This window comes from Morone saxatilis, unplaced genomic scaffold, assembly GCF_004916995.1.
Source record: "Morone saxatilis isolate NCDOM2014 unplaced genomic scaffold, NCSU_SB_2.0 Contig21, whole genome shotgun sequence".
NCBI classification, from domain to species: domain Eukaryota; kingdom Metazoa; phylum Chordata; class Actinopteri; family Moronidae; genus Morone; species Morone saxatilis.
The window spans coordinates 16,358,795-16,376,856 of record NW_023339774.1 but is presented as its reverse complement, the minus strand read 5'-3'; the positions used below and the strand labels follow the sequence as shown (position 1 = coordinate 16,376,856).

Here is an 18,062-nt window from a genome sequence, read left to right as displayed (position 1 = left end):
ATGGATAGAAGATTTGTTTTGCCCCTACTCCAAAGTAAACAGAGCATCAAGTTGAAGAAACTCTGTCAAAGACAGCTGAGAAATGAGAGCACATAAAGAGTGAGGGGACCGTCTCAGTGACAGCACAGTGTGGAGGGAGGAGGGGAGGAACACATGGAAATCAGCAAAAAGCACACTGAAGGTTAGAAAGAAAACTACAGTCTTTATTGGAAAATATTAGTATGTGTGGCACTGTGTGATAATAGTAATAATAAGAGTATTATGTCCTATATAACCATAATAATACCATGCAAATAAAGACCAAAGGCAAGGCCCGACCATGCTCTCTGTAGGGTTAACAGAACAGAAGCAGCATCCAATGAGTAGATGTGTATGCTTACAGCACATTTCAGTATAGCAGGGACATCTCTACACAAAGTTTACATTGGAATCTGCTGTTCAATGTGGAAAAACAAAAGTATAAAATGACCATGCATTAGGATCTAATACAAGAACATAAGGTAGAAAACCACAACCAAAGAATAAAAGACATTTTCATTCTAAAAGGAGTTCTACAGCAGTGCAGGATATACACATCCCTGTAAAATGGATAGCATTCTGGAGGAAGGACTCGAGAGGGGGCTGTGCGTGATAGTGGTACTTTTTAAATGGCGAGATGAGTTAGACCTGAGTCTCGCCAATTTATATTGTGACTGACTGAATCAATTCAGCTAGCAGGAACAAAGGCTTTCACACATGGATAGGATTATGACCAGCCGTTTGGACGCCACTATAACAGGTGCAGTGGACCATTAAAAAGGCGAATAACATCACACTTATTACTGTGATTTTAGTGCTACGAGGATTAGCCAATTGGTGAATTACTGGTCAAATTGATTTTGGAGAAGGCGATCATACAAGTGCTTTATTGATGACAAAAGCTGGTACAATGCACCTTTGCAAATAGGGGGGATGGAGACGCCCTTTTCTTTTTTTTTTTTTTTTTAGAAGAGTTCGATCAGCCTGGCTATAATCGAAATCGGCGTGGAGGATCAAATCAATGTGATGCCACTTTACAGGAAATTTTACAGCAGGAATGTAGTCTTCCACACTGAATGAGAACTCACAATGCACAGTTCTGTTAGCTTAAAGGTTCTAAGCTACAATGGGTTATTCACTGCAAAGAGAACATGGGGACAGTTTAAATAAAGACAAACTGGTTTTCTACAGAAGGTGTCTTGATTCGTTTAGTCTGTTACACAGAAGGATGACGTCATGAGTGCTGAACTCGCGTTTTAATGCCAATGTCGGTCTTTCAGGATTGGAAAGGAGGAAATGAGGAAGAAGGGCGTTTCACAATACAGCTAGATTCAGAGAACAGGCCAGAGCACGGCAGACAGCAGCAGATGATCGTTAGCTACACAATTGGAGGGGCGACAAAGGTCTTGAGAAATGCGGAATGGTAGAAGCCAGCCTCGATACTATGCGAACAGGAAAAAAAAGAACCACAAATAAAAGCACAAATGAAATCATTTTGGTGCACTGCATGTAGTATTAACACATGCCACGTCAATTTATTACCACTACTATTATTTCATTTACATAATCAACACAGATAGCCTAAAACTCAATGGAGGATGATGTTGTTATTGTTATTAAGGGGGCCCAATTCAGCGAGTGTGGTTAATCCCTGTTTATATGCTGTTTCAGATTTCACTGCCAGCGCAATTTTCCACGATTCATTTTCACCATCGGACAAAGATTTTTTTTATTTTTTTTTATTTTTTTAAAGGTTTAGGGCAAAAAAAATGCCACCATTTTATATCCCATTTACAATAGCCAGCCATAGCCCCTTATCTGAGGCACGGCCATTACGCTACCTGTCTTTAATGGAAGAACCTTTAATTGGCATTAACTCATGGATATCAGGAGGACATCAACAGACTCCATGTCAGTTGCGCACAAAGGGGCAAACATCCCATGTCGCGTTATCGCTAGTCGATTCAGACACAGCTGCCTGTTTTTGGCCAAATCAATGACAAATTCAGAAACAGAGATGTGGACATTGTGAGCTAAAGCGGAGCTAATGTGGCCGTGTGAAGCTACGGCTGTGAATTCGGTAACGTTAAACTAGCGGCGACTGCACACCATTGTTGTTTTTGTCTTATAAACAGCGCGCAGTGACATATATTAAAGCGCTAGCCGCTGAGGCACAGCTGAGGATAAAAGAAAAGCGAGGGTTGCCATTTGACAGCTGCAGTCATTTTGTTTTTTTGCGGTTAACGGGGGCCTGAAACAACCTAACGTTAACACCAACGGCTAACGTTAACACCAACGGTCGTTACGAGATTAAATATATTCCCGTCACTATGACAACGTTTCAACGGTTAATTCGGCTAAAATCCACGCGACGCTACGGCTAGCAGGACGGCTAACGTTATCTCCGCTAGGCTGATTGTGCGGTTTTTTATTTTAATTTTATTTTTTTATTTATTTTTGCTAGCAGGTGTCCGCTCTGTTTACATCATTTGAGGATTTTTTTTTTGTAAATAAATAAAAAAATAAAATAAAAAAAAGAAAGAAAGAGGGAATGCCGAGAAATTTGTTAGGGTTAGGGGTATAAAAGAAAAAAATATAGAGCTAGTCATACCTCTATTTCTAACTGAGCCGAAGACGGGGAGAACCAGATATCCAACATGTACTAACACCATCCTGGGTCCTTCTTTGTTGTGTGGGCAGCCAGTGAGACAGATGGTCCATGGAAATGATTCCCCCCTCCAGTTCCCAGCACATTCAAACAGACAGGCTGCGCTGCCTGCACACACGGACCCGAGCAGCCAATCACTGGACCCCTCTGATCAGGACCCTCCGGCTTTGGCACCCTCCTCCACCAATGGGATGAGCGCCGGGGCGGGGATGTCTGTGTACTGGACAGCCCGCCCCCTCCGCCGCCGTATGAATCCACCAGCCCAGATAAGGTACTGGTATAAGGTGGTGCTGGTTTCTTATCTGGGGGTGGAGGGGGGCTTCAAATAGACATGAGCCCTCATCTGGTTGCATTTCATCCCCAGCCTTATTTACTGTTTATTTAGGATTTGACATGTATACTACTAAAAATATAGGTCTGCTTATAAGCATAATTAAATTTGTTTACCCAGTTATCAGACTACCATAAAACTTTTATTTGCTTCACTGAACTCAACCTCTTTATGCCTTTAATTCCTTTTGCACGAAAGTTTTGCTCAACAAAGATGGGACATACTAGCCAATTTGAACTAGTATGAATATATTACTATAACAGATCAATTAGGAATCATTAATATGAGCTCAAGTGGATAAGTTTACGATATTTTATACCACCAAAGAACTTCTATAAAATCCAGACCAGGCCGTTCACAAACATGTAGCCACACCAGGCTAGTAAGGGGAACCTGGGTCTAATTAGGACTTTTGTTTGCTTTGCTTTGTGTTGCTTTTGTTTGAAGTTTTGTGGTATTCAGCAACTTCCAATCCAGTACGGTTCAGAAGGAACTACTGTGCTCTACCTTTGGACTACATTCATTAATGCCACATCCGCAACTGTTTTACAACTCATACAAACAGTATGCTTGGAACAATAATGTGTGTCTGATATGTTTTTTTTCACATTAAAATCCTTAAAAAGACATCCACTTCATTAAATATAAAAAAAAAATGCACATTTTGTTCATTTCTAAAGTCTCTGCTGGATACATTCAATGTTTCCTACTTCAAGGTCATCAATCTCATATTTAGCATTGGTATGTAAACGTCAGAAATAGGGACCTGTTTTTCAATGTGGAGTTCTAGCTGGGACACATGATCCAGCAACAATAAGGTGAAACTATGATTTAATAGGAACTAAGCAGATTTACTCAATTACTGTACTTTATTATAATTTTGAGGCACTGGTACTCCAATTTATGTCTTTATACCTCAATTTTTCAATCATTGTGTGTGATAAAACCAGTTTGTCCCGCAAAAAACGTTAAACGAGATACAAATAAGGTGTCTTTCCGTGGCCACACTGACCTGAGAAAAGTTATATTCAGACAAAAGTGGAAACAGGAGTGGATCACGAGTGTAAAAACAATCAGTACCAATCAACTAATGTAATATATTGAATAAAAGGGCTGATTCTGCATAATGACTGCTTTTACTTTCCTTACTTCAAGTACATTTTGCTGGTAATAGTTCTGTACATTAAGTTAAGTGGGATTTTTAATGGGGAACTTGTACTTATAACAGTGTTTTATGGTATTTCTGCTTATTATTATGCTTAGTATTTACTACTATAACCCCACTGAACTCACCGTGGAACTTCTTTTTTTGTTGTTTTTTTAAAAAGGATAAAAAAACAGTGCTTTTTTTTATATACTTTGTCAAAACCTGAAACCTACATTAACCACAATGCAACTCAAACGGTAAAAGTTCGGTTGGAATTTCGGCTGTGTTACGCTAGTAGCAGATAATGTAGCCACGAGCCTTTAGTCTCAAGGAGAAGGGAGCTGCAGAGGTCTGGTAAACTCACTTTTCTTTCTGTTTCAAACTTGTAGTCTTCGGTTTCAAACGTTGACTCAAGTGACATCACCTGAGGCAATTTATCAGATTTTCCGCAGCTTCCTCTAGAGCCACAAAAGGCTTTATATAACTTTTTTTCACATATGCAGTATTTCCCCTTTAAGTTAAAAATCTGAGTACTTCATTCACCACAGTTTGTGTTTTGAATCCTCACCAATTTAATTCCCTTTCCTTAAGTTTGACACCAAACATCTGACACCCCTTTTTCAGTCTGAATACAACACACCTAAAGACTACATGTCTGTAGGAATCTTTACGTTTTTTAAGGTCAAGAAAACACATGAGATTAAATCACTTATAGTTTATTCTTATTCTTCTTTGGGACTCAGTGAACAATTGTACCGGACCAGTAACCAACAAACAAAGCCGCTGGGCAAACGCAGCTGAATAATCTGCTAGAGATCATTAGGTTATATTTAACTCTCATCATATTTCCTTTGAAAAGCAACTTCTCCCTATGTTGAACCAATTTCCTGTACAGCAGATATGGTGAAATCTGTGTCCTGAAAACCTCTCTGCCTTTAGTGTTAAGCCTGAAGGGTGGAGGAACAGATGGCCATGGGGAGGCTGAGGGGGTCACAAAACTCTTAGTCCCATATGTCCTCGTCTTCCAGTTCCCACCATCTAATGCTTTAAGCCTGCGGTGCCACACAAAGAGCTTTTCAGTGCTTTACTATCAGTGCAAGTCAAACTAACTGCAATCAGTTCCCTTTATTCACAAATAACAGACCTTTGATATTTGATACTGACAAACTTTCAGCATATACTACAAAACTTGTATAATTCATAATATTAAATCAGTAGCTACTGTTTTTTTGGAAAAAAGAATTTCCTTTCTCCCCTTACGTTCAAATGTCACATTGCCTTACAGTGTGCCTAACAGTTATTTTTATAGTGGATTACTTTTCCAATTTATTGTTTAGTCTGTGAAATGCAAAAAAAGTTGTGAAAAAATGCCCAGCACAACTACCCAGAGCCCAAAGCGATGTCCTCAAATGTCTTTTGTTCCACTAAATGTCCAAAACCCCAAAGATATGTAGTTTACAAAGAGTAATAAAGTAGTAAATCCTCTCATTCCATAAACTTGTACCAGACAACTATATCTTTGTTTGACAAAAGTAATAATTAGTTCATTCAAGATAGGCAGTTGGAAACAGCTTAAATTGTATATATGTTGTTTTCACTGGCAATTAGAAGTAGTAACATGCATTATTTTTGTTGGTCTAGAGTCCTTAGTGGTCATTCTGAATAAACCTGGAACAGCACTTGTATGATACAGAATCTAAAAACTGCATCATTCAACACTAAAAAGACATCTGCAGGAGGAAGGATGCTTATTTCTGGCTTTTGAGAGTGAGCCAGGACACTCACTGCTCTGAGGCCACCACTGCCCTGTAAAAAAGAATTTGCATACAGCTGATGTTCTGCCCCGAGGGTGAAAAGAGCTGGCTAAAGGGCTTTGGTTTTAGGAGAAGGGCCCCGCAGACTGAATTGCTCCACTCCCTCATTGTCCTCCTCATGTGAACTCCATATGTCCCCCTAGCGGCAGGTGTCACAGTGTGACCTCTGACCCGTCATGCCACTTCTGTGGGTGAGGGTGAAGTTGTATTGTTCACAGTGAGGCAGTTGTCTAGACCGCAGGATAAAAAAACAATGAGACGTCTCATTAAGAACTATTGTACCTATGATGGTAATTATTCTCACTTGTACACGCAAGAAACCTTTTTGATAGGCTTCAGATACATTTATCAACCAACTAACATTATATTTAAATTATAGGATGAACTTTAAAAGAAGAATTTCAGTAACATTAGTCTGAAAGGATGAAAATCATGCAACAGATGTCATTGTCTTCAGTTCACAGACTTCAGTCCCAATTAAACTACTTTTGACAGCCACGTAGACACTCAATCAGACAAAGATAAATCCTCACCAGTTCAATTTTTCATGCCCAAGCTTGGCACCAGACAGCCTAACAGTCACAGCACATGAGCAAAGACTACACAGCCTGCCTCTAAAATGAACCACTGTTTTCTAGGGACAAGAAAATAAATTACAGTACAAGAGGGTCATTAAATAACGCTCTATTTATTTAGTTTTAAAATAGTTTCTTTTTGTTCTACAGACATAATTTCAAGGAAGTCAAGGACTTGCAGAAGCAACAAAATAAACACCTTTTTTTGTTAATTTAAAATACTGACAGTAAAATAAAACAAAAATAACAGAAGAGCAAGGCTAAATTACTGGTAATGAGGATAATATCTGACTTGAGGTTAAAGATTTGACCAAACATGCCATGTGCAACCATAGTCGAGCATCACTGCCCTAATTTTCTACCAAACCTCTATCACTAAAGACATGAGTCTTACTAACATTTCATAATAATGTTAAGGAACAATAGCAAAATGGATTTTGCAAGCAGAAGTGGTCTGGTAAAAGAATTGTCATTACAGAGGTGGCTGCATGTTGTGGAAAGAACTGGCCAAAGGAAATCAAAAATAATCACATTATACTACACTGTATCTTCAGTTTGAAACAGAATTTGTGTCACCTCATTTCACATCAATATGCACGACTTTATACTTACAAAGCAAATTTCAAAGAACAGACTGGGAGCAGAATTTCAAGTCGGGAAAGAAAACAAACTAAATACATAAATTTCCTTAGACTTTGGTTTAGTTCCTTATATTTAGGATTTTCCCTTCCCTTCTGTGACCAGCAGAAGTCAAATTATTTGATTCTACAATTCTCAAGCATCACTTAGAAAAGTAGGTGTTACTCAATAAGCAATAAAACAAATCTTAAGTGTTAAAACAGTGTGTCAAGTTGGATCATTGATAAAAAGAAACTACCTGCGTGGCTGCAGTACTGCATGAAGACAAAAATAAGACCACAGGGGAAGAGAGCAAGCAGGCCCTGAGGATCAGGGTAAAAACAGTTCATACAGTAAAAGTCTCTTCTATAAACACCCCACATGTGGGCACAAACACCACTTTTACTTTTATATGTGTGCTAAATTTACATCTATTATTAAAATATTTGTTGTTGAGATAGCAAAATCCACTGCTTTGTAAGGTAAAAGAATAAGCTTTATATGATTCTAAAAGAAAATAGTGCACATTTCAAGGCATTCAGGCCATTTTGCTTTGCAGTATTCAATGGAAAATACATTTCCTCAGTTGTTATAAAGGGGTCCCCAGAGGATTAAAGGTGTTTGCATTCATTCCGGATAAGCATGCAAACAGTAAGTGCACCCAGTCAGCACTGCAGGGTCATACATTCACTGAGAACTATGGCCCTGTTTACACCCGGTATTAACATGCGTCTGGGGTGATCCAATCACAAGTGGCCAGCTACACGTACAGGTGTACCAAGACTCAATTTTTCACCAGTGTGGACATGAATATGTCCCAGACCACACTGAAGGACCGCTACTCAACATCCTGACGTCCTCTGTGTGAGTGTGTACTCATTCATGCACCAACAGTGTTATATTAAAGTGAGAAGCAAGAAGCCACAGCAGCTAAAATTGATTCATGTGGATGGAGTACACACAAAGCATTGTCTGATTTCCATTGGGCCCACAGAGTCCGCACGTTGACTGGATGATACTTAATGCAGCAGGAAATGATGTACGTTTGCATACTGAGCAGGGAAGTGAGATCTGCTGATATATGGTCACTTGAGAAGCATTCATTTTTTTAATAATTATTTTTTGGGGCTTTTTAAGCCTTTATTTTATAGAGACAGCTGAAGGTAGACAGGAAAGAGGGGAGAGAGAGAGAGAGAGAGGATGACATGCAGCAAAGAGCCACAGGCTGGAATCAAACCCAGGCCACCGTGATAATGACAAAGCCTTATATGAGGTACATGCTCTAACAGGTGAATAATCAGGGCGCCCCGTGTGGAGACGTATGCTATTGCAAGGTGTGAACTGATGTACTTAGAGCTGTCCACTTGTGATCGGATCAGCCAAGACGCAGGTTAATGCCAGGTGGAAACAGGGCCCGAGTCACCTGGGACACTTGCAGACTCTGTGGCTTCCAACATAAAATGTATCTCAGCACAAAAGATACACAATTTCTATTACCAACACCCAGCACGACTACATACAGTAATGCTGTAGTGGAAATGAGTTGTATCTTGTAGTGTGTTTGTAACAAGTGTATTTGTATATTTTCGTCAGAGTTTGAGTTTAAACGTTGGTTTTGTGTTTAAAAAAAGAAAAGAAAAGATTTGTTGTAATACGGTAGCGACAGAAACAAAAGCTGTGAATTTAAATCAAGACATTTTGAGAAATATGCTTATTTGTTTTCTGGCAAAGTTAACGCTAGATTAGAAGCTCTCATGTATATCCAGTAAATATAAAGCTACAGCTAGCAATGGGTTAGCTTAGCACAAAGACTGGAGTTGGGAACCGCTAGCTTCACTCTGTTCAACTCTTTCTTGGCTCTGAGCAGTTGCCAGGCAACCAGTGGAGGCTCTGTAAAGTTAGTATTTCTGGCCAATAAATAGCCAAAAAACAGTCAATTGTTATTTTTAAAATTAGGTTTTTGCATGGATTAAACAAACAAGATATATAACGTGTTAATTAGTGAGCCTAAGAGGTGGTGGTAGGTGGATTTTGGGACTTCTGGACTAAACCGGACTAGTCCCTCTGGCTGGCTATAGCCTTATATGTAAGAGACATATATGAAAGGTCAAGTTTCTGGTCTAACTCTTGACAAAAAAGCAAATAAGCAAATTTCCCAAAATGTCGAACTATCCCTTTAAGATAAACCAAAAACCCTCCCCGATAGAACAGCATAGGCTGTACCTACACTGGACAGAGTAAAGCAAAGCGATCAATGCAGACTGAACTCAATAAAACCAGTGGTGAGACTTTCAAAAACAAAAGTGACATTAAACAGGTACAGAGCAAACTTTGCTATCAATCTATGGTCTATTATACAAGAGAAAGCGTACCAGCTGCCGTTTTTGTTTTGAGCGCAGGTAACAAATGCGAAATCAAGTCTAAAAATATGCCGTTCAGAGTCTGTAGTGAAGCAGGTCAATAGCCATGTCGTGATACCGACCTGCTCTCAAGCAGCAACTTGACGTTTTCACTATACAGCTTGCAAGCACACAACACAAAATGACTACCTACATCCGGTATCAAGGGGTAACTGAGGTATTAAATGAAGGTAAGATATTGCTATCATTAAAAGATAATTCACTTACATACATTTCCACCTGCCCTTGAAGTGCTGTGCCATTTTATTACAACTAAACTCAGAGCTGACAAGCCAAGATCAGGGAATCACGTCAGTAGAATGGCTTTGATACATATGATTGTTTAACAGTAAGTTAAAAACAAACAGTGCCCTGGAGCAGGAAGAGTCCACGAGCGGTTACAGGTGAGGCCGCAAATATAGGAAGGATTTCAGCCGTAACATGGAGGCAAGGCAAGAGGGATGAGGAGGAGTGAGAGGAAGAAATAAGGAGTCTTCAGTGTACAAGTTGTTTAAAGTAGGTATTTGTGTCCGGCGTCCTCGTCCAGTGTGAGGTCCACCACTTCAGGAGGGGACACCCAGTTGGGCTGAGGAGAAACAGTAGTCCAGAGCTGTGGTTGATTTGTGCTGTTTAACTGCTCCACTGAGTTCTCCTTCCACGAGGACAGACTCTTTATCACCCCTCCGCATGGATGGGCGCATCTGGATTTAGACACAAAGACATTTTAAAAGTTGAATTCATTTGTAAAACTAGGGAGGGTGGGAGGGAGGGGTTTCTGTCAGTCAGTATTAAGTCTTTACCGTGCTTTCTCTTGCACTCCCACTATTTCCACCTCACTGTCAGAGGAAGCAATGTTAATCTGGCCCTTGTTGTGTTGAGAACTTCCCTTGTGCGACAGCTCTGCCTCCACTTGGCCTGAAACAAATAAGAGGAACAGAGTCATACATTGTGAGGAGGACCAGAGCAGTAGAGAGCTTCAGGCCTTGCTGACACATAAAGACTGCAGCTGCTTTGACACAGACAAGAACAAAACAATGATGACTCTGACACTTGGGTTTGAAAGGCTGACTGGATAGCAGGGACTGACACATTGGACAAAACACAAATTGTGGACTTTATATTCATGTTTTGACAATGCCGGCAAGTCAATCATAAAAAGGTCAATTATTTTCTTCTTCAAGCAAAGCGGAAAGACTTTTTCTACAGCACCAAATGCAAGCCAGTGGTGTGTGGGATGAAGGCAGTAGCACTTCAAAGGCGTCTTGCTGAGATCAATAAGACCGTTTTCCCAACCTAGCACGTTGCTTACTGATGACACCCATGCCTCTAAATGTCCTGTCTTCACTGAGAGGAGTGGAAAGTATCAGTTTGGATTTACCGGGTTTGTAACTGACCTGAGATAGAGCTCAGAGCTCTTATACACCCAGAGTGAGCTGCCATATCCTGGCCTCTGTGTGTTTTTAGCTCATGCTTTATCACCGTGGGCCGGACTGTCTCCACACTCATACTCTCCTGGTTAGAATCAGTGTCTGAAATATCATAGTGACCCACTACCGGAGGCCCGTCTGCAGAAAACAAAGAAAACACTTCATTATTCAAATCATGCCTGGGAATAGTAGGACTGTTTGGAACAGAGGTTGGACACTGCACCCATAGTCCTGCTAACTGCAGCATCTACAATATACACAAGGAAACACGCCCTGTTTTCCCCAGATGCAAAGGTTTACACCAATAGTGAAGTAAAACATGTCGGGCTCGTTCCATTTGATAGCGCTAGTTCTGCTGTAAATCATGAACAATTACAGAAACCTTCCAGCTTCTCGTCACTTTTTATAGCTACACTAGTGAGGCATTTATGCTGTAAGAGTGGTTGTGTTTGCAGTGTATTAATAAACCTTTTGCAGCAGTTGTTTTTTTTTTTCTCTCCATTTATTGCTTTTAAAATAACAGCCATTCACATAAAAACTACACTAGAATACAGTCATTACAAAACACTTCAAAATGATCTTACTCAGTGAATGAAATGTAGTGGGATAATAAAAGCCAAACAACAGAAGAATAACTGTGGAAGAGCGGGAACATGTATCTTTGTTCTACCCTGTAAAAGGAGTCCCTGGGAGAGACACACAGACGCTGCTATCCAGAGAAGTCTGTGGGTGTGTGTGAAGGGGTTCGTCTGGACAGCATGTACTATGAGAGAACACTGCCTATGAATAGCTGATTAGGCTGAAATAGGCAGGTACCAGGGTTACCAGAGAAACCGAGGACTTGCCAATGTAAAGGCCATGTATTAAAGATAGAAAAAGTACTAATGTAAACCAGGATAGTCTCTTTGGTAAACAATGGACTGTCCTTAGTGTTGTTTCTAATGCACACAGTTTGGGATTGTGTGCACCAGGCTCCCTTTACCGTGTTGCCAAAATAGTTGATTTAAAGGTAATTTCAGTTTTGACAAATGCAGGACAGCAGTTGTTGGATCCATTTAAACCCAAAGTAATTATGCACCATGAAACAAAAACACCAATATTCACACAATTTGAAACGAAACCATTAGGCCAAGAGAAAACAACTAAATAGATAAAATGTTCCGTCAGTCACCATTTATCAGCATAAGCAAAGCTACACCTTGCACACATGCTGCTGATGAGAACTAATTTGGCCTTGCACATTCTATATACTAATATAAACACATGCAAACAGGTGGGGAAATGATGCTTCCAGCTTTCAGTTTTGTAAAACTGACAGTCATAGGGCTACATATACACATACAGAAAATGTAACTTCTTTTTTTTTTTTTTTAAACATCCTAACTATAAATATGATTAGGCCAAAGATTACTTCATCAATGTCTGTGATGGTTAGATGGTGTTAGCAGTGTTAAGAACTGTGACACTATGGTCATCTACATCAGTAAAAGTAGTTTGAGGAGGAGCATTTCCACCTCAAAAGACCACAGGATCTGAACCAGAGAAGGCCACTTGATCACTTAGATCAGTCAGTTTTTAGGAAATCGGTAAACATTGCCATGCACCATACTGCAGCGTTATTACTGCTGTATATTTGTTAGTTTGATGCCTGGGTTTTCAGTTTAAAGTCAAGCTGCGGAACACACACACACACAGTGCCTTGTGGAGACACAGGCCAAGCTGGCAGACCAGTGCAAATAAAAGATTAACTAGGCGAATATTATATGAGTGAAGATTTGAGGCTCTTGACATTGCAGCTAGTAACATAGCTAACAGAGAAACCCATGCCTTATCTGATGTCCATAATCTATACATAGGCTACTAAAAATAAGCATTGGGAGTCATTCCTCCCTCACTAGTTTCTTGTTACCGCACAAAGGCAGCAATAGCAGCAAATGTAACAGAAAGGCAAACATAAAAAATAAAATAGAAAATTGTAAACACATCTAATCTAATTACATAATAGGATTTTAAAACGCAAGAAAGTGTGTGGGTTAGTACATGTTGTTTATATTTATAGGCAAATCTGTGTTTAAATGTTTTGATGTTAGTAAAGCTATGCCACCAAAATAAAGGTTGCCACAAGATTTTTAAAAGAAAATCCTGAACCGTTTACAAGCTTAGTGCAAAAAGTTCAGGAGAAAGAAGGATAATGTTGAGCGTTGAACCTAATTTCTAAATTAATAGTACTATGATGCTCTATCTATCGTTCCCAGCATGAAGTCAGATTAACAAGGCACATGCTATTAAGCAACAGCACCCCACCTAGCACTGTCATGATGGCTGCCCAGGTGCTGTAATGAATAGATGAATGACAATCAGCTACTCTCCGTGTGTGTGTATATAAGTGTGTGTGTACAGCTGGTCAACAAAAATAAACAAGCCATACATTAAGCAATATAATAAGAGCCCTGACTCAACAGTATATTGAGATGTGCCCCATGTCCGTGTCACAAATACTGCAGAAATCAAACAGGTGAGTTGAATTATTCAGAATGTCAAATCTCACAGTGATTCAGTGCCAGCGGAGCACCGGGCCTCAGGTCTGCACAGAGTCGAGTCCAAGTGACCAGCTCAGGCCCGGCTGCTGTTGATGATGATGATGTATCTGTTTAGTGACCTCACATCATTTACCTATTAATACCCATTGCCATGCTTTCTGCATCAACTAGTTCTACACTTGGTAAGATCAAATTATGAAACAGCGAGGAGTGAAGCAGAAGTGTAATCTAAACATTCAAGAGACCAGGGTCTGGAACACCTAGATTTCCATTCTGAGTGACCACTTCAGGTAGGATGTTGTTGTTTATAGGGGTGGGGGTGAGACTGTTGTTCTCTCGTGCCAACATGTAGGCAGCCATAGTCTCCGCAGACTCTGACGATGGCAAATAGGAACTGGGTGGGGACGGGCGTGCCCCCTGGGAGGGATGCTGCCCCTCTAGGGCATCACTTGAGCGTTTGGACGAGTCGTTGTCCGAGTCGAGGTGTGCAAGCTTTTCCATCCAGATGCGGAAGCGCTCCTCAGTCTGGCGCTGCATCACAGCAAAGCGCGTCATGGCCTCCTCCAGAACGCTGCCGATGCCGTTCCTGTCCCACGTGCCGCTGTCCAGCAGCCCATGAATCTGGGCGCCCACTCTGGATCTCTCCGATGCACGTCTGAAGCCAGCTTTAAAGACATTGAGGCCAAGCCATAAGAAAATACAGTAGCACTTTCATGCTTCGGAGGTGGACTTTTGTATTAAAGAGAAAATGAGTTTGTTTTTGGTTACGTGCAGATCGACTCTTTCATGCTGATGGACTACATCATGCAGTTGTAGCACTCAAATCTGTGTGCAGGATGTAAAAATGGTTGAAAACATTTTATGTAGTACGGACCCCTGATGTAAGGTAACTGGATATCTCAGACGACTGATTCAGTGACTGTGGTTTGGAAAATGTGTTAACCGGAGAGACCCATTTGAGGCAAAGTCATTACAAATCTATGATGAAGGGCAACAGATATGTCTAACTATATTTTCTGCTAAAAATTCAATAATCTTTGTAAAATATGCAGTAGGGTTAGTATCAGCCAAAATATAATGTCTCTATAGTGCTCTTGGAACAAAACCCTAGAAGCACATTAAAATATTATTTATTAAACAAAGACCTTGACGTACAACAAGCTAAATTCTGAATCTCATGGAAAAGAAAAACTGCCTAACAGAACCAACCCAAAATATTCTAAGAAATGCAATCACTGAGAAAAGACCAGCCTAAAGTAAACACAGCAGCAGGCAGTGGGCCTGTAAATACCCACCTGCTAGAAGCTACTTATGTAGAACGTAAATCACCCAAGAGATTTCTACAATCACGAGGAAACATTCGACTAACTTAGGGAACAAACATAGGGCCAATTTGCTGACAATACTGTCAGTGGTTATTCTTATTAGACACTTCTGTGTCTAGTTTACAGTATACAGCCATCCTTACAGATATGCAATATTTTTTTCTAGTCTGAAACAAGAGCTATCTGACCCATTAAAAAGGTGCTACAGAATCCAATAAAAACAAAAAAAAACAAACAACCACCTGTTTGCAATTCTAAAAACCTTCATGGACTCGTGTATGATAAACCTAAGGAATAATAAGAGCCACGGGCAGAGACAGAACATCAGGATATTCTAATTGAGCTTTGTAACTCAGACTAGGACAGTGAGATCATACATCATTGTCTATTTACAGCAAAGGCTGAAGATATAAATGGCTCACGTGTTGAATTGCAGAACTCACATTATAGGTTAGATTAACACAACTCCGTTTATATCATTCAATGAATTGAAGAATGTCCACTAGACTTCCACAGCATGCAAACGATGAGACAAAGTTCCAACAAAACATATACTGTACGACTACAAGTGACTGGGCATAGGCCCTTCTAGACACACAGTCCACGTATCTAAAGACATGGTGAATGAAGACAAATGATGAGTGAGAAAACAACCCCCAAAAAAAGAAAGAAAGTGATTGATAAACACAAACAAAGCAGAGCTTATACTGATCTGATATTGAAAATGCTGTTACATGTTCTTACAATATGTGGAAAGTTAAATATTTGATACGGGTTGCCTGAAAATTTAAAGTCATGCAGGCAGCCTTTATTGTAAAACTTTGTTTTTTACTTTGACAGCTTATATGAATAATCGGATTGATCATACACTGTAGGCCTGTATTTTTTTATATTACTATGTGATAGTGTTTTACATAGAATATCTGGTGTGGCTGCTACCCTGGACAGTGGTAGTAGTATTGTGTTATAAGCATGTGTAGTGAACATCGGATGTTACCTGAAATATCTGTCTTGATTGTCTTGCTACCTCCTGAAGTGTCGTCGTCGTCGTCCTCAGAGGAACTGGTGCTGGAGTCGCACGTGAGCTCGCTGTCACTCGTACTGCTGTCCTGCAGCAGGTTATACTTCTTCCGTGCTGCTGCTTCTCGTTTTTGCCTCAGCAAACGCATGCGCTCCTTGTGTTTCTGGCTCCGGTGGCCTTTCACTTTTGCCATCTTGCCATTGGTTTGTTTCTCCTGCCCTCCTGCTGCTACCATCGTGGCCTGGCAGCGGTTTTTCTTCGCAGCCATCGCATTAGGAGGCATCTCGCTCTCCGAACGTGACCGCCGAGACTTCCTTCCCCCCGCAGCCGTGGCAGACGTTTGCCTCCCTGTTGCCTGCCCAGGATCATTTGTAGCTTCCATGCTGCCCTCTTCCTCTTCTCCTACTCGAGGAGCAGCACCATCTTCCCCTGAGGAGAGTGTGTCTGAGTCAGCGAGGTGGCCGCTGGATGAAGGGGAGAGCATGCAGGGGTTTGAGGAGTCACTCTCATAGATATGACGAGATGCAGGCTTGTCACTCCCCGTGGAGGCATGCTGGGACTCCGGGGAGTCTCTGCGGAGCTCCTTCATCAGGCATGGCATGGAGAGGAGACTCTGCTCACCCTCTGTGTTCAAGGGGCTGTCTCCCTCCTTTTCCCTTGGGGGTGAACTGGTACTGGTGGTGGTGGTGGTCTCTGTCTTCAGATGCTCATCCTGCTCTCCCTGGACAGAAGTCGTGGCTGATTGTGCTTCATCAAGGCACTCTAAGGGGCACTCAGCATCCACAAATTCCTCTGCCTTCTCTGAATCAGCCATCTTCATGCTAGTTGAGCCCAGCGCCCAAAGGTCCAACAACCATGGACCAATGTGCCTGGACAGGAGCTCACCTGCTGGAACAAACACACATAACTAAATGAGCATTTTTCTTCACAAGGCAAACTTTCCACTGCAATGAGAAACTGTGCTACCACTAAATCTCTGCATCCCAGATGTGAGGGAATACATTACTACAAATAATAAATCAATAATCTGGCATCAAATACAACACCTGTACATCCAATTCAGTTTCTCATTGGGCAATATCTCCAGTTCAACAGTATTGGGAAACACCGGTGGCATATTCACGCTATTTTTTTTTTTCCTCCTTTCTAAACTAGCACAAAAACACTGATTTGAAGCTTACTTTAACCATTTTAACTGAGCTAACGTGTTGCATAACTACTAACTGCCCACATATCAAACACTACAAATAACCTAATTTAACTGCGTGCAAGAATCTGGCCAACAATTCCCACCACCGACATTGGTGGTGAGCAATTAACGATGGCTAGGTTGCAAGAGCAATGAACCTTACTTTTAACTTTGATTTTAAATCCACTTTTACGTCTCATACAGCCTGAGAAAGATTTAAATCCAAGCCTGCCAAGCCTCCTCTATCACATTAAAGTAAGCGTGTGCTTTATGAGATCTTTTTCGCTGCTGGAAATAAAGACTTTTAGTGAGTTGTGCCTGTGGCTACATGAAGCTAACGCAGGCTCGGATCCGGACACTTGTTTTAGCTGCGTAGTGAAGCTAACCTCGGTCGTAACCTCGCACTCCGTAAACCTGGCGACGAGAAGACAAGGCACGGAGAAATGTTCAGGTTGCACGACAGCTGGCTTGCAAGATCCCATAAATGGAAGCAGCATCGAGGCACCCAGAGGCGTAACAAGCGGGGTAATGTCAGCAGCTAACAGCTAACCGTATCTCAGTGAAGGCGATAGCCAAGTTAGCATTTAAAAATCGGCGGCGCTCGTTACAACTTACCGCGGCGTTACTTATATTCTGCTTTTCCCAGCGACAGACTTTTCGACATCTTCGGTAATTTGTAGCCTCTTTGATTTGCGATGCATCAATAATGCACTGGTGGATTCACTTTACTTCTTTACAAGTTAGAAAAAGAAGAATTTGAACGTGTTGTTGGCGCAGTGTGCTCGCACCTTTACCGAGCCCTGTTAGCAGCTAGCCGCTAGCTGTGTGTTTATTTTAAAATGTCTCCATCGGCCGTCGTTCACAAAGCTGCGTGCGCCACTTCCGGCTTCTGCTCCACAGTCGAGCGCCCCCCGTGGGTCGAACTTTGGTACTACAGGGTGGGGAAATACCGCAGGACAGCAGGGGGACCTTATATATATATATATATAT

The 18,062-nt window shown here is 41.1% G+C and overlaps 2 protein-coding genes across 6 annotated transcripts in view; both read right to left on the bottom strand.

The window, feature by feature from the left end:
* The window catches only part of rnf165a (ring finger protein 165a), a 14,241-nt gene extending 11,408 nt beyond the window's left edge, over positions 1 to 2,833 (bottom strand). The window contains exon 1 of one of the 2 annotated variants that reach the window (XM_035667841.1): positions 2,630 to 2,833. In XM_035667841.1, coding sequence (XP_035523734.1) covers positions 2,630 to 2,690 — 61 coding nt within the window. In that variant the 5' untranslated portion in view covers positions 2,691 to 2,833. Of the gene's footprint in view, positions 1 to 28; positions 1,017 to 2,629 lie in introns of those variants that run through there. The other variant, XM_035667843.1, reaches the window with a different exon arrangement.
* A 3,813-nt stretch (positions 2,834 to 6,646) lies between these two features.
* On the bottom strand, positions 6,647 to 17,923 carry cunh18orf25 (chromosome unknown C18orf25 homolog). 4 transcript variants are annotated; one of them, XM_035668546.1, is made up of 5 exons: positions 17,688 to 17,923; positions 15,860 to 16,771; positions 10,965 to 11,135; positions 10,371 to 10,485; positions 6,647 to 10,271 (listed from the first exon to the last, which is right to left on the bottom strand). In XM_035668546.1, exons 2-5 carry the CDS (start codon positions 16,701 to 16,703, stop codon positions 10,082 to 10,084), a joined length of 1,320 nt encoding a protein of 439 aa, XP_035524439.1. In that variant the 5' UTR covers positions 16,704 to 16,771; positions 17,688 to 17,923; the 3' UTR covers positions 6,647 to 10,081. The 4 variants fall into 4 exon arrangements, with proteins under 4 accessions (XP_035524439.1, XP_035524440.1, XP_035524442.1 ...); XM_035668547.1 differs by having other exon boundaries at positions 15,860 to 16,768; XM_035668549.1 differs by lacking the exon at positions 10,965 to 11,135 and having other exon boundaries at positions 17,688 to 17,921.
* Between the last annotated feature and the right edge of the window lie 139 nt (positions 17,924 to 18,062).

What these genes read in the sequence shown, in the direction of transcription:
- cunh18orf25 (XM_035668546.1), bottom strand. Translation starts at nt 16,703, where the DNA reads ATGAAGATGGCTGATTCAGAGAAGGCAGAGGAATTTGTGGATGCTGAG. An exon ending in AATCAAGACAGATATTTCAG is followed by an intron (nt 11,136 to 15,859) that starts GTAACATCCGAT and finishes TGTTTTCTGCAG; the next exon opens with ACGGGCCTCCGGTAGTGGGT. An exon ending in GGAGTGCAAGAGAAAGCACG is followed by an intron (nt 10,272 to 10,370) that starts GTAAAGACTTAA and finishes GTCTAAATCCAG; the next exon opens with ATGCGCCCATCCATGCGGAG.